Source organism: Podarcis gaigeae (assembly GCF_964106915.1).
Source record: "Podarcis gaigeae genome assembly, chromosome: 15".
NCBI classification, from domain to species: Eukaryota; Metazoa; Chordata; class Lepidosauria; order Squamata; family Lacertidae; genus Podarcis; species Podarcis gaigeae.
In genome coordinates this window covers 37,584,547-37,601,058 of record NC_139692.1, presented here as the reverse complement: position 1 = coordinate 37,601,058, position 16,512 = coordinate 37,584,547, and the positions used below count along the sequence as shown (strand labels likewise).

Sequence of the window (16,512 nt, the reverse complement as noted above, 5' to 3'; positions counted from 1 at the left end):
GGCAGGAGCTGGGACCGAAAGATGGGAGCTCACCCCGCCGCGGGGATTCAAACCGCCGACCATGCGATCGGCAAGCCCTAGGCACTGAGGTTTTACCCACGGCGCCGCCCGCGTCCCTTGAATATCGTAAGCCAGGGTTAAATCAATGCTTTGTATCACTGGGGCAAAAACTGAGTTACAGGAGAGTCACATGGAGGATGGAAGGGTTTGGGGAGGAAGAACACACTCTTACAGCCTGCTCCTAATTTTTTAACCATGTTTAAATGAAATAGATGTGTTACATATCCTACAGTTGGATATCCAACAGTTCCCAGTATTCTTTTTGCAGGGAGGGGCGAATGTTCTTTGAATGTATGTAAGCACCCTCTGAGCAATTATTTCCTTGGCTTTCCAAGAAAAAGCAACAGAAGCACCTATATTTGTGTCAATGTAAATGTCACATAATTTAACAACATCAACATTTGATTGGCTGTGTTTTCTCTTCACAGGCACAAAAACTCTCTAATTTCCATCTGCTACCATTAAAATTTGGTTAGACACTGAAAAATACTTCCACAGAGAAAGCTGCCCAGAGTACAGCCTTTGCAGAGAAAAATGTCCACACACTTAATCACTTCTCAGTTCTTGGGGCTTCCTGCAAAAAGTGTTGATAAACTTCCTCTTTAAGTGAAAATAGGATCATTTTGCAACGTGTAAACCACCAGCCATTTAGAAACACTTTGTTGTGTTATGCTTCCTTTTCTCTGCTCTTGAACCATTAAAATGTGAACTTAAAAAACGAGAACCTGGTTAGAACAAGAAACGATATCGAACAGGTAAGACACAATTATACTTCTTTGGATAAAAAACATCTCTAGAACAGTAAAACTGGAATTGAATATCTTAGGAATGTGTGCTTTACTTTTTGGAATGTTCTTTTTTTTAAAAAAAAGTTTTGCATTCCCTATCACATGCAAGGCTAATGTTATATTAAGTGAGGATTTTTTCTTCCAAAAGAGATATATACATTATGCAAAAAAAATAAAAAAAATAAAAAAATAAAGCACCAGTGACCTGGACTGTCCCCAAAGAGTGATTGCCACTGGAACGCCAATCAGATCTGGGTACCAACTCAACTTGGGAGTTGGGGGGGGGGTGAGAACAGACCTCTCTTTGAAATGAACAAATATAAAGAGAAAATTGGAACATTAAGGTGGTTGTGCCTCAAGTTTTTATTATCTGAGGGAAGCCTTATAGGTTCTGAAAATACTCCCTTCATTTTATTCTTTATTTTTACTCACTACTGGGATTATAACAACAAATGCCCAAATTCTTTTTTTCTTGCTTGCAACTTTGTTATCTTTAGTAAAATCTCTGGATGTAGTTTCTGCAAGCAACAGTCACATCACAACAAAAAATCCACGTACTTTTGGGGCATCTTAAGTACCAACAAATTTATGTAAGTAAACACAAAGGTGGGAAAAAGGAGTATCTATGTGTTTCTCTGTAAATATATATGTGTGTATATTGGAGTTAAAGGGCAATTGGCTGCAACAATTGAATTTGAGCTGCAATGAAAGCAAGTTAAGTTCAGTGACCTTCATCACAGGAGTAATTCATGATAGCATGAAAAAGTAAAAAGGTTTATGGCGCAACACTGTTTACTTTGAAGTAAGCCCTACGTAGTTCAATGAGGCTTACTCACACGTTTGTATAGGATTTGACAACAGAATGTGTAGTTCAGAGCTGCTAATGTAAGCTATTGACATATTTAGGTAATTTGAACTGCTGCAAAATAGTGTTCCACTTTAAAGATTCCATGCTACCGCCCATTCTTGAGATTCCCCCAAAAGAGGGGGGCGGGGTTCACTTTTGCAGGATCCAATCTGGAGCAAGAAAAAAAAAACCCTGTATAGTTAAGATTTCTAGTTCCATCCCTTCAGGTTTGCATTTTTAAAATGTTATCCTTTAAAATGGATGCACAGACCTTGAAAACATTTTACTGAGGACAGCTGCTATTAAGATTGCCTTCAGAAGGCCTGCCACAAGGCCAGAGTTCCCACTCATAGGGTTCCTAACCCCCCAGCAGGACCCACTGCTGGTGCCTTCCTTGCACCCCCTGCCCTTAAAAAGAATTCTGACCTGGTGCTCTGAGCATTCTCAGCAGCTGCATTGCACTGTCATTTTAATTTCTCACAATGCAGCTTCCCTCCAGGAGCACTGTGGGAAATTTAAATGGTAGCTCGACCCAGTCACCCAGAGCCACTTGCCATGCTACTGCTGATCACCACCTACCGATGGATGAGGGGGGCTTGCCAGAGGGCATTTTGCCCTGGGCCCCCTCAAACCTGGAGCTCCTCCTGCATGTCCCTTCATTAAAACAAGTGCCACAAAACTTTGTTGTATTTGCTCTGGGCTAGTCTCCTTTCAGTCAGGCCCAGTTAGGGGAAGGGGAATTCTTTCATGTCTTTCTATCGGCTGTGAATGGATTAATCATCCCCCATTTAAAGATGCAGGCTACCTACTCTGTTTCTGTGGGAGTTACTGCTCCAGGCCTGCCTCTTTCCAGTGAGTAACTCACACTCCAAACAGGGATACAAATACATACAGGAATGGGAAGTGCTCTTCAGACGTTAGGAATGAACAGAACCACAAATTTCTGGTCTGAATCGATTTTGGATGTGTTCACGCATAAGTTCGTTCTCTTCCATTTCTTTCTATGTTTTTAGTGGTTTTTATTTTTATATGTAAGTCGCCTTGAGTCCCATCAGGGGAAATGGCTAGGTATAAGTAAGTAAGTAAGTACGTAAGTAAGTAAGTTCTGCATTAACCTGCAATGAAAAAAAAAATCTACCCCCAAATTTGCATTTAAATAAGTACTTTTGAACATGTTTTCTCACAAAATACATGCTTCTAAAGTATTTCCCACCAAAATATGCATTTTTAATCTGCATGTTTTACTCTGCATGCTAGTCACATTGGAATGTACAAAGATCAGATTCATCAAATGTACCTAACTCTGAGGCCACTTAATTCTCACACTCTCACACTTCCCAGTAAGGGAAGTCAAGCTCATGCGAAAGTTTTAACTTTTGTTTCTCTAGGTATCCTGGCCATCATAGCACAAGTCAGTACACTTGTGTTACAAACAACACTACTTATTTTAAAAATCAAAGATACTCAGTTGTATCCAATGCCATCCAGAACAGACCCGCTGAAAACAATGGATATGACTTCCTTGGGTTCATTAATTCCAATGGGTCTATTTTGAATACAAGAGAGTTGGATACAACCCTCTAGATTAGGCACCCCCAAAATTGGCCCTCCAGATGTTTTGGAACTATAATTCCCATCATCCCTGACCACTGGTCCTGTTAGCTAGGGATGGTGGAAGTTGTAGTCCCAAAAACATCTGGAGTGCCGAGTTTGGGGGTGCCTGCTCTAGGTTCTGATAATTTACTGCCTTTTATTCCCTTTGTGCCACAGAAGCGTTTATCAGCACTGACGCAACTATGGACTCCAGAGCCATTGTGCTTGTTTTCTTCTACGGGCAGCTATGGTGGAACGTATCAACTACACTTCCGATCACTACCACTGCAGTTGTTGGCACTGGTGGAAAAACCCCCATACATTCATACAAAACAAGCGAACCTGGAGACCCTGCAAAATTTAACCAGCAAACATTCACCACACAGCCCCAGGTTCCTGCAGCAGAAGATCCCAAATCTCACAATGGTGGACACTTCATAGCAGCGGTAGTAATTGGGGTCATCCTGACTGTCATGATCGTAATTATTGTTGGCATCTTCCTATGGAGGAGGTGGAGAAGGTCCGCTACACCTGTCCCGCACTGGGCAGGCCGTTCCCCATTTGCGGATGGAGAAATACCAGATACAACTGCGGATAAAGAACCTATTCAAGACATGAGGCGGACTTCAGTTCTCTCCTTCTTGCCTTGGAAATTCAACAAGGATGCGCAGCTATTGGAAAATGCGCAGGGACAGTTGTCTGAATCAAGCCAAGGCCCGGATGTTCCCCCTATATGTGGGGCTGAAGAGAGTGGCATGCAGTCAAGCTCCACAGCAACAGCTTCTTCTGCAAGCATGCAAACTGCCATTTCTGAAGAACCAAGCAGCTTGATAGATGTTCCACTCCAGTCTGATAGTCCAGAGCCACTTGATTTGCCTCCACCTCCAAACTGGCTTGATGGAGCTAATGAGGATCTCTGTCCAAAGCAGACAGAGTCCCTCTCACTTGAACCAACTGCAGAGATCCAGTGTTCTGGATCCCTAGTTCTCTCCCATCAAATTCCAGGCGAAGAACTGCTACTACCACCTCCTCCAGAAGACTTGTTATCTAACTGATATAAAGGAGGAAAATGCTTAGGGAAACAAACCAATCAAAGAAAAAGGCCGAAGACCTATCAAATGCTGTTAGTCTCTGGTTTTTTTTTTGTGAGCAAAAGGGAGCGCCATTGCCTTTTTCACATAAGAACAGAAGAGCAACGGTCCGGCTGCTTCTAGGGTATCTATGTTCTCCACTGTGATCAACCAGAAGCTTCCAGAAAGTTAACAAGCTGTGCATGAAGGAAACAACTGGCTTTCAGAGGACACAACCTTTGCAGATGGGATGCAATGTTAAAACATTTCCTCCATGAGTTTCTGCTCCTTTTTATTCACCCTTATTTGGGCAGCAGTTGATCAGAATACCTTTCCATTTGTTTGTACCCTTTATGAACCCATGACATCCTTTTTATCTGTAGTTCTACTACATTGGTCTTACATAATCTCCAAGTGTCCGGAAGAGATCTGAACCTTCTGGCACTTCCTTTGCAGCTTCCTTTTAAGCAATGCCTTCTCTTTTAAGAAGCCGTCTTTTTGACACTGAAAATGTGACCTTGCTGGACTTCCTGGGAACCACTTGCATTTATGTTGAATTTTACAGCACTATGGTCACTGTTTCCAAGCCGATCAACAACATCTGCGTCTTGCCCTGGTTCCTGGGCACCACTAAGTATTAAGCCTCCTTTCCAACAGGCTCTTTTATAACTTGTTAAATAATAGCATTTTTTCCCTGTCTACAAATTTTGCCTTTTTTAAATCTAAAGGCAAGCCACCCCCCCACCCCACCCCAAATTTTGTTTGCTATTGTTATCAGCCCAAAGCAAATTTTATCAGAACTCATGATTGCAGGTTCAGACATATCATATGCAACAGAAGCACTTTTGCACCCACGTCACTGCAGTACTATATGGGAGTAACCACAACATGGCTATACAAAATGAAACACAGGAACCCATTGAGCTCATCTTTAGTGCCAACCAATTTGATGCAGGTGCGGCAGCAGTTCCACCGAGCTCCAAAAGCTCAGAGGGTTCAGCAGGTACACTAAGCCCCAGGGAATTATGGGATGGGAACTTTGGGGAAAGGAACATAGCTCAGTGGTAGCATTTGCTCCACATGCAGAAGGTCCCATGCTCAATCCCTGTCTGAACTCCTAGAGAGCCACTGTCAGTCAGTGTGGACAGTACTGAGCTAGATGAGCAAGTGTCTGAATCAGCATAAGGCAGCGCCCTATGTTCCCAAAGATATATGGGAGACACGAGTTTTGGTGCTGGGGCTCAAAGGGAGGTGGTGGTGAACTCCGCTCTTTTTTTGGCTGAGGAGAAATGTGTCCTGGGAATATAAACCCCAGAACAAGGGGAAGCAGGATGGTGAACTCACCTCTATTCAGCCACCCTCAGCCCCATGACCGGTTTTCCCAAGGACCAAATTCTGCAATATCCAACCGCTTTCACCTCCCCTGGAAGCAAGAACCTTTCCAATAATTCTACAACACAGACATGACTCGGATTTCTTTCACTTGCACATTTGATCCAGTGGAGTAAACTGCTGCCAGTTTTGATCAAGGGGATCTTATGTACGCAGAAGAGATGCCTAGATGATGCTTTCGTTTCCTTGTTCAAAGTTCTACTGCAAAGTGCATCCATGAGAATTAAAAGCTCTGCTGCAAGCAAGAACACTCGCTTTGGAATCTGGCCGGAGCTGATTGGGTGGACCTTGGGGAAATCAACTCTTGATTCTAATGCTAAACTTTGTGCTCTTCAACACTTAAAAAAAAAGTTACTGCAACTTCAGTATCCTGGTCTTTTGTTTCTTTTTTATACATTGGTTAAGTGGTGAGATGCACCAAGAGTTGCTAATCGTTAGCATAAGCGGATGTGACGGTCTACCAGAGCCTTGTCATGAAGTTACAAGTCATGAAATAGTCCATTCTATATTTAGATTTTTTTTCTGCCTCCATTCTAAAGGGCTCATGAAAATGTACAGGTTTCATTCCCGCAGCCTATGAGATAATTAGGCTTTGAGACCTTAACTCCTCCGTATCCACAGAAAGCTATATTGCCAAGGGTCACACTATTCATTTCACTATCCCAACTCAGGCCAGAACTGGGTGTTATTGCTGATGTATGTCTGGAATGGGGAAAAAGCAGCCTAGTTCACCTCCTTCTCTCCTGGGGAAATAGGTAGTTACAAAATGTGTGTCCTGACATCATCAGACTCCAGGTTTCCTTACACCCATTCCATTGGCTGCTGTTTTGAAGGACAGGGAATTTCTCGGTATGCTGATGCTGCATCACACATCAGTTGTAATAGATGTTATCAAGAAAATAGATGGGTCCCATTTTGCAAGCTGGGGGTGAAGGGTGGATCCTGAGTCTGAAAAGTTGAAGACTATTGGGTTAGGATGTATGGGTGGCAGCCATCAGTCAGCCATACCTAAATTTGTAACATCATGAAAGCAACCACTTCTAGATACATGGATTGACGCTTACAGATAAATTATCTGACCATCTTGGCTGTGAATCCTGGAAGACCTGCTCCCTGCCTTGCAGGTCTTTTCCCACCTGGGAAAAGGCAGGGCCCTGAATGACTCCAGCTGCAAAAGCTGAGGCTGCTGGACAGAATATTGGGCCAGGGTATGGTTTAGGGAGTTTTGTTGGGGGCGAGGGTTGTTGCTGTTTATTTTGGATCTTACGACTTATGTGGAAATTGATTTGCTTGTGCACTTTTTTGATGTTTTGTTTATTGTTTATGACTACTATTGCTATGTGTGTAATTCTGTAATTGTTTTTATAAGCTGTAAACCACCATTAGCATGGTTTTAACTTTGGAAAGGTGGCAGACAAATAAAACGATTGACTGATTGATTTTGGTGCATGAATTGGCAAGCTGAAGTATAATGGGAAAGTGAGCATGTTCCCACACCGATCAAACCTGGCAGAGTGAATTGAGATCACCTTGGATGTGCTGCAGTACCTCCCACTTGAAATCCATGGCAAATTTCCCATAGGGTTATCGGTGAGTGCAGCCCTTCTCTCCATCTTTTTTAAAACATATATTGCACCATGCCTACCAGGCTGCCAGTGCAATAAAAATATGAAATAACACTAAGCATCCTGCTAAGGACATCTGCTTACCTGTGAACCACTTCAGAAAATATAACATTTCATATCTGCACAAATGAAGCATCATCTCAGCTGGGGCCACTGAAAATATCCACAATGTTCCCTATTAAGGCAGTTGGCAATATTTTTTTTTTTGGAATCTGACGCTAATACCTTTTTAGCTACCTTTTCATGTTCTATACTTAATGCATGTGAGCGTATTTGGTTTTACGAGCTCTTAAACACCCAACTTTCAGCAGGGGTCTTATTTTAAAGGGTGGGAGTTTGTGTCCTTTTTAAAGGACATCATTCCGCCTGGTTCAGCTAGCAAAATCTCCCCCACCCCCACCCCACGTGCACTTTGTATATTCCAGTGTATATCATTTTACCCGTGCAGTGTTAAAGGTACTACTCATTTTACTCTTCTTGGCTGCTGTTGGCTCTGCAGTGCTGAGATCTTGCTGAAATCTATTCTGGCGTATAGAGTCTCAATAAAATAGCTAATCGGCCTCCAGTCGCAATCCCGAGTCTGTCCTTAGTTACCTCTGGATAACATGATTGATTGAAAAAGGCATTCCTTGGCAGTAACAGAAGGCAGTATCCTTCCTTCTATTTCTGATGTTCAGGCATGAGTGCCACGACTTATGCCGCCAAGATGGCATCACCCACACACAAGAGAGGGGAGCTAACAGCAGCCTTGGGCGAATTCCAAGGTTTGCAGAAGAAAAAGAAACCTTGCTGAAAGGTAACTCCCCAAACAGTCCATTGAAAGCTTGAGCACGCTTGGCGACCATGGAATGCTGGCTGATTATGAAGTGAGATGAATGGAAGAATGGGAAACCAACTGGAAGGGGGCATGGAATGGAGTCAGCTAACAGGGGCACTCCACACTGCAGCATTTTGTTGCAGGTGTATTCACACAGGATCTTTCAGTCAATAGTAGGATTACACATCTTGTGGATCAGAAACAGCCTGCAGGCCACTGGTTAAGAAAAAAAAAGTCAGAAAGTTGGTCCATCTAGCTTGGTGCAGTTGGCATGGATTTAATGGCTCTCCAGGGTTTCCCCCCAGCCCTACCTGGAGATGCTGGGGACTGAAATGGAGAACTTTTGCATGCAAAATGTGTGCTTAGCACTGGTAAAGGAAGCAGCGGTGTGGAAACCCCATTCTCCCTGGAGCAGTCTGCACCTTGCAGAGCCCACACTTTGTCTGACACGTCTGTCAGCTGACCCAACCGGCAAAAGGGCAAGAGCAGGCTGGAACCTCTCTGTGCACATATACTGCAGGGCTGAGGAATAGTGAAGCCCAGCATCTTTGGGCTGAGTGATGATGCCTTTGGGTGGAGATTGAGGTTTAGTTGCTGTTCCTGATCACATTTGCTTAGAAGGAAAGCCCACTGATGCACCCCGCCATCTCCTTTTCTTGGCATGAAATTGCAAAACAAGGCTGTTTACAAAACGAAAATAAAAACCCACAAGATCTACCAACAAATTCAATAAAAAACACCAATCGCTACCAGCCTACAAAAATATTGTCCCTGAACTCCAAATGCCTGTCTTAAAAAGCAATCTTCAAACAGGAAGCTAGGGCTCTAACCAGGCAACCCTCAGCTCTGGAGGCACTTTGACACCGTCAGTCTATAAACAAAACACTGAGCTAGATGGATCGGACTGCGCCTAAAGGCAGCTTCCTAACTACCCGCTGTACTGGAATGCAATGCAGGTGACAGAGTCCTAGTCCAAATGGGCTTACGTATGGAGCAAGGAAAAGCCATACAGTTGAAACAGTAAAAGTAATTAGCAGCAGATTGTTAGGGGAGTTGGGGAAACAAGTCACCTAGTTTGCGAGACAGAGCACAAAACAAAATGGCTGTTGGCTCTAGCATTGAAATTGTGGTTGTTGATATTATTTATTATTAAAATTTATGCGCCACCTTTCCTCCCCAAACAGCCCAGGGCAGCAAATGTACAGGTGATAAAGCAATCAAAACAATTCCAATACACATGCAGTCAGGAAAAGATCTCAACTTAAAAGGTTTGTTGAAAGAGGAAGGTCTTCAGCAGGTGTCAAACAGGCAACAGTGATGCCCTCCATCTAATATTCAAGGGGAGGGAATTCCAATGGGTAGGTGCCATAGCACTAAAGCCTGACACATACATTGTGAAGAATGGACTTTCTGATAAGATGGTATCTGCAGGAGACCCTCAGCTGCAGAACACAGTGATCGATTAGGAATATAGGGAGTGAGTCTATCTTTTCAAGTATTCTGGTCCCAAGCTATATCAGGCTTTGTAGACCAAAACCAGCACCCTGAACTTAGCCAGGCAGCTGAACAAGGAAGCAGCACTGAAGAAGTCAAATTCTCATTATAACCTCCATGATCAGAGGCAGACTCCCTCTCACTATCAGTTGCCTTTGAGTATGAATGTGAAACCCAATGGGAGAGCTGTTGTTTTATTTCCTGCATGTGGGATTCCTGGAAGCTGCTGCGGGGGAAAAAGATGGCGGATGAAATGGCCACGAGAGGTCTGACCCACCGGTACTCTTCTTATATTCCTAGTCCAGTCTCCAGATAGAACTGCGGAAAAGACTATTCAACCATTGTAAGGAATAGTGCCAACTCAAAATAGACAAAAATGTGGGGGACTCTGAAAAGACGGGTGAAGGACAAGGCGTTACAGAGGGATGAGGTCTTTTCAAAGCTGCTCTTGGAATTAGTTGGTTATAAAAAAAAAGATATAGTAAGAAAGAAAAGTTTCAGAGTTTTATTTTTCAGCACACGCTGTTACCTTTTTATTAGTCACGTGCACCACTAATTCTCAGTGTGGCTATATTATATTGCAGCTGGCAAGTCATTAAAACCAATTGCAGCGCTGCGAATAACGGGCTTTACTCGGTAGTTGCTTAAATCAGACAGGCAATTTCGGCATAGGGTCTCTCTGTTAGCGTTTGGGTCAATGGGGGTTAATCTGTTAGGTGGGTGAAGATGACATGAAGATGTCAACCCAGTGTGCAGCAGCTGTGAAAACGGCAAATTCCATGCCAGAGCTTGTTAGGAAAGGAACTGAAAATAAAACCACCATTATCATAATGCCATTATACAAATCTATGGCACGGCCGAATTTGTGGAATAGCGTGCGGAGTTTTCGCTGCCTCACCTCAAAAATAATGCTGTAGAGTTGGAAAAGGTTCAGAAAAGGGCAGCCCAAATGACCGAGGTGGTGAAGAAGCTCACCTATGAGGAAAGGCTAAAACATCTGGAGTGTTTGGGTTTTGAGAAAAGGTGAGTAAGAGGTGACATTGGTATGTATAAAATGATGCATGGAATGGAGGAAGTGGATAGAGAAAATATTCCCCCACCCCCTCATAACACTGTAACTCCAGGTCATCCAATGAAGCTGAACATAGGAAGATCCAGGACAGACAAAATAAAATAATGAATTGGAATTCGCTCCCACACAAAGGAAGTGATGGTCAACTAACTGGAAGGCTTTAAAAAAGGATTAGACAAATTCATGGAGGCTATCAATGGCTACTACAGTGGTACCCCGAGTTAAGTACTTAATTCGTTCCGGAGGTCCATTCTTAACCTGAAACTGTTCTTAACCTGAAGCACCACTTTAGCTAATGGGGACTCCTGCTGCTGCCGTGCCGCCGGAGCACGATTTCTGTTCTCATCCTGAAGCAAAGTTCTTAACCTGAAGCACTATTTCTGGGTTAGTGGAGTCTGTAACCTGAAGCGTATGCAACCCGAGGTACCACTGTATCTGTGATGACTATATTTTCCCCCCACTGATGAAGGCAGCCTGCTTCTGAATACCAGTTGCTGGAGACCACAGGAAAGGAGAGTTGTGTTGAGATTCAGGTCCCATATGCAGGCTTCCCACAGAGGCATCTGTTTGGCCTCTGCAAGAACAGGATGCTGGACTCAATGGGCCAGTGGTCTGATCCAGCAGGGCTCTCCTTTATGCTCTTAGGCATGGGTCAACAGAAGAAGTGCCTCACCCTAAAGCAGGGGGCTGGACTAGGTGATATTTGGCTTTCCCTGAAGTGCTACGAAACCAATTATATTTAATACCACCCTCCCCCGCACAGAGATATTTCAAGAGCTGCATTTAGAATCCCAGCAAGACAAAAGCTGGTTAAAAGTAAAAGCAGGGAGCAGCCGGGAACAGTCAAACGCTGAAGCAAGCTTATGACTAGCACAAATACCCAAAATCGAGACTGGATGCTATTTGCACAGTTAAAGTATGCATGTCGTATCCTAGTGCACTGAGACACATCCCAGGGGGAGGGCGGAGGGAAGGAACATGCGGAGAGAAGTTTGGAAACTTGGGCTTTTGCTTTTTTAAAAAAACAAGAAAAGACTGTCCATTTTGTTGAGTATGCAACCCCTTGCAATAAATTTGAGTCAGCACCAAAACGACAGCTCTGCAGTCCTCCGATGGAGCACTGATCAGGTGGTTGCAGAGCCCCTGGAAACGGCAGTACGATGCAGCTGAGGAGGGAAAGCACAACCCACAGACAAACTGTGGCTACCCTGGAGAGTGAGCCGACCTTTGCGTTTCGGTCTTTCAGGAAAACGATGTACTGATACTGCAGCAGGGACTAAGGTAAGTTTGCTTCTTTTGCTCTTTCCTCCTCTCATTTGCTTTTAAGGCCAAATGCTGCCACAATGTACGTGTGTGTGTGTGTGTGTGTGTGTGTGTGAGAGAGAGAGAGAGAGAGAGAGAGAGAGAATATTACTATATAGTATAACTCGGCAGCTTCTTAAACCAGCTGTCTACTGCAGTGACAGCTACAGAATCTCATCCTAACATTAAACCCCGGTTTGAAAATGGACACCTTGCCAAGCTTGGGAAAAATTAGATTAATATTATGGCAAAGGGGGGGGGCACAATTAGCAGTCTGAGTTTAAGCTTGCACGGTTCCGAATGCATGTCTGAATTGAAAATGCCATTTGATCAAATTATCTTATTTACAGCAGATAACAGAACTGATGTATAGCTGCAGGGATTTTAAGACTATTCTGTAGCCAGTGATCCCGTCCCTGCTTTTTAAAATAATCCATTGTAAAATAAAGAAGGGAGAAAACCCCATAGATAAACATGAAATTCAAAGGGCTGAAAACAGAAAGCAGACATTGTATAACATTTGGAAGAGACTAGCAGTTTAGGAAGAATGCTACCATTGGGAGCTGGAGGCGGATGGGGGGGGAAGAGAGAAAAAGGAGGGAGATGGAAATAGATGAGCCTCTTTCTGCCAGACAGCAAGACAGTAGGATGAAGAGATCCTTTGTAAATAGCTGTGTTTTTTACACCAACGAGGTCTATGCCACAGCGATGTAGGTATGCGTGGTCTTTTTCTTGAAATGCAACTGGAAAGGAACCAGTGTTTTAAAAAATAAACACCACCTTCTGAATTGTATTCATAGTCTGTGCAATAAACTGGCTATTTTGGCATGTATTTGTTTCCAGGCAACAATGGAGAACCGGGTCTTGAAGGCATCGCCCTGCGTCCTGGCGCTTCTCTTCTTCATACCAGCTGTCCAGGGTATCTGCCCTTTGGCGTGCTTGTGCTCAGGAAATGACAGAAACGTGGACTGCTCCAGCAGAAACCTGACCACGCTGCCACATGGACTTCAGGACAACATTACCTATTTAAACCTGTCTTATAACCACTTTGCTGACCTCAACCACCAGCTCACTCGGTTTGCCAATCTGAGGACCCTGGACATTTCCCACAATTGGCTCCAGAGCCTCCCGGCTTATCTGCCCAGGTCGCTGTGGGAAATATATGCTGCACACAACAACATCAAGGTCCTTCAGAAGCTGGACACAGCTTACCAGTGGAACCTTAAAGTCCTCGACGTGTCTGGGAATATGGTGGAAAGGGCCGTTCTGATTAACAACACCATGATCAGCCTCAAGTCCCTCAACCTCAGTAGCAACAAACTGTGGACGGTGCCCACCAATATTCCTTACAACACCGAGACAGTGGATCTATCCAACAACTTCTTGACACAGATACTCCCCGGCACACTGGCGAGGCTGGCACATCTTTCTGAACTTTACCTGCACAACAACAAGTTTGCTTATATTCCTGATGAGGCTTTTGACCAGCTTGCTCAACTGCAGCTCATTACACTTTACAACAACCCCTGGTCATGCGAGGATAACAAGCAGGACCTCTCCTATTTGCAGAAATGGATAGGAGAGACGAGGGCTACCGTCGTAGGGTCGCCATGCTCAGATGAGGCCACCACCCCTTGGAAGGCTGCCACGCCATTCTCGACAGCTGCAGAGAGCCACCTCCTTGTTAAAGCCATGAAGGCGGCGGACGCAGCTGGGTCTCCAGTGGCAACGGAGCAAACCGGACAAGTGCACCAACAGTTTAGAATGAAGGATGTTGGCCTGAGCGCCACCGCTGGCCAAACCATCGCCTTCACGAGCACGGACAGGCCACTGGTCCTCTACCCGGAAGACCTGAGCACAGAGAAACTCGGCTCTTATGAAGCAGCAGCAGCCACAAACGGCATCTACATGCAAGAGACGACCTCTGTGAATTCAAGCACAATGGGCTTGGTAGGACCATCCACCACTCCCATGACCTTAAGCATCACCAGTGGGATGCCTACAAACTACTCAAAGAGACCACAGAGCACAGCTGTTACTGTAAAGAGAGAGGAGACGACCACAAAAATCAACCCTCGCGCACCCTCCAAGGCAAATATTCCCAAGGGGTGTTTGGCCTTCATCGTAATGCTTACCACAGTGGCCCTGCAGTCTGGCTATGGATTTGTGCTTAAGTGAATGAATTGCTTCATTTATCCCATATTAATAAAATGGTCAAAGGGGGGGAAATGCTCATGTCCCGCAACGATTCAAATGCCAAGAAGAAATGCCCGTTTAGATTCTGAAATACGACCGTAAACGAGAAGACTGCACAAAATTATGTCTTGATAACCAAGCTGCTACTTACTTTAACTATGTCTTACTGAAATTAAACAGAGGAAGGAAGCCTAATTCTATCAAATATAATCGTTTTTATGAAATGTGCTTATTTTGTATTTACATTTTTAATTTTCTTCACACAAAAAATATGAAAAATGTCAGTATTTTATGTATTGATTATGAATAGTTTTGTCATTAAACATCTGGAAAAGAAAAAAAACATGAAAGGCCTATATTATATATGTATTGTCTTGTTGACTTGCCAGAAAGTCTTGTAATATAACAGTGCTGGTCCTTTATAAAAGGTGACATGCAAAAGGGAAGAAATAAAGTCATCTAAAACTTAACTGCTTCTTATTTTGAGGCACATGGCTGGTGCATCCATGCATAGGCATGTGCAAAACTTAAATTAATGTAATGATATAACAGAATCATTTTAATATCTACAACAGTGTGTGCATCGGAACACTTGGGCTGCAACCTGAGTTGCCTCACCTAAAAAAAGGATATTGTTGAGTTGGAAAATGTTCAGCAAAGGGCAATCACAATTATCAAGGGGATGGAATGATTCTCCTATGACAAAAGGTTGAAGCTTTGGGACTTTTTAGTTTAAGGGGCAAAGCGAGTAAGAAGTGGCATAAGTGATTATGGGATGGAGAAAGCGGAGAGAGAGAGTAGTTTTTCTCCCCCTCTCATAAAGCGAGACATTGGGGCCACCCAATGAAGCTGAATGCTAGAAGATTCAGGAAAGATAAAATAAACTACTTGTCCATGCAGCACATACCGTATTTTTTGCACCATAACACTCACTTTTTTCCTCCTAGAAAGTAAGGGGAAATGTCTGTGTGTGTTATGGAGCGAATGCCTGCGGGTGGCGGGGGAGGGATCTGCTGCAGTCGTGAGCAGAGGATCCATGGTTCCCCTTCCTTCCCTCCTCCGTGGTTACAAAGCATGGATCCACATGGATCCTCAGGATTTTTGCATTGGGCTACTCCAAACTCACTGTCAGATCACATGTCTGTGGCCACAGCATGAACCACAAAAATCATATATCCACTATTTCGTTTAGAATTTTTTTTCTTGTTTTCCTCCTCTAAAAACTATGTGCGTGTTATGGTCTGGTGCATGTTATAGAGCGAAAAATACGGTAGGTAGAACTCAACAGGATCTATTTTTGAGTAGACATGGTTAGGATTGCACTGTTGGCTAGGCTTACCACTCACTGCAGCTGGTTGCCTTAATTCACATTCTCCTCCCAAGCATACAATAAAGTCATTACTTCAATTTGCTGAGTTAAGCCTTGCCTCTGCAGAGGGTACAGATAGGGAGACAGTGGCAAGACCAATAGAGGGGACAGGAAGCTGCATTGCTCAAGGGAGTTGAAACAATCAACTGTGGCTAAAACCAAACAAGTGTTCTGCAAACCCCTTTCATATCACAACTTTATGCCATGGTTTGCAGACAATGCATAACCATGGTTTAAAGTGTCATAACCTAGCACAGCCAAAGTTAAGGAAAACAAACCATGGTTAAGCATTAATGCACGTATGCAGCCTTAGCATCCAGTTCTCTAGAAACTAATAGGAAGGTTGGTTTAGTTCAGGGATAGCCCTTTTTAATCTTTAGGGGGCAATTCAGATGGGGCACACAATACACTACAACACAAGAGTTCATAGTGAAAAATCTGGCCATTTCTTCAGAACCGTATCTGGCTGTATCTTTTAATCTGGTGTGCACTGGTCCCTAATTTCCCACAGGGCTCCAGAGAGGCTGCTCCTCTATCCCCATCTGTTTGACCAGCACTTTTACAAAGAGTTGTTTGTAGATAGAAGACCAACACCTGCAGGTTGTAACTGGATAAGGCAGGGTGGGACAGCATGAGCCCAATCCCGTTACAACATGCTGCTTGAACATAGGAAGCTGCCTTCTGCTGACCAAGACCACTGGTCCATCTAGCCCAGTAAGGGAATTCAGTGGTACCTCAGGTTAAGTAGTTAATTCGTTCCGGAGGTCCGTTCTTAACCTGAAACTGTTCTTAACCTGAAGCACCACTTTAGCTAATGGGGCCTCCTGCTGCTGCTGCGCCGCTGGAGCACAATTTTTGTTCTCATCCTGAAGCAAAGTTCTTAACCC

The 16,512-nt window shown here is 43.9% G+C and overlaps 3 protein-coding genes and 1 long non-coding RNA gene across 11 annotated transcripts in view; 3 read left to right on the top strand and 1 right to left on the bottom strand.

Moving 5' to 3' along the window:
* Positions 1 to 16,512, top strand: part of EVI2A (ecotropic viral integration site 2A) — a 172,653-nt gene that overhangs the window by 10,230 nt on the left and 145,911 nt on the right. The window lies entirely within an intron of this gene.
* The window catches only part of NF1 (neurofibromin 1), a 155,855-nt gene that overhangs the window by 55,402 nt on the left and 83,941 nt on the right, over positions 1 to 16,512 (bottom strand). The window lies entirely within an intron of this gene.
* Positions 1 to 16,512, top strand: part of LOC310832750 — a 404,622-nt gene that overhangs the window by 370,392 nt on the left and 17,718 nt on the right. The window lies entirely within an intron of this gene.
* OMG (oligodendrocyte myelin glycoprotein) lies at positions 11,473 to 14,726 on the top strand. Of its 2 annotated transcripts, none has more exons than XM_083714708.1 (2): positions 11,473 to 12,039; positions 12,904 to 14,726. In XM_083714708.1, exon 2 carries the CDS (start codon positions 12,910 to 12,912, stop codon positions 14,236 to 14,238), a length of 1,329 nt encoding a protein of 442 aa, XP_083570834.1. In that variant the 5' UTR covers positions 11,473 to 12,039; positions 12,904 to 12,909; the 3' UTR covers positions 14,239 to 14,726. The 2 variants fall into 2 exon arrangements, with proteins under 2 accessions (XP_083570834.1, XP_083570835.1); XM_083714709.1 differs by lacking the exon at positions 11,473 to 12,039 and adding an exon at positions 12,660 to 12,774.

Excerpts from the sequence above, each read along its gene's own strand:
- OMG (XM_083714708.1), top strand. The coding sequence starts at position 12,910 with ATGGAGAACCGGGTCTTGAAGGCATCGCCCTGCGTCCTGGCGCTTCTC.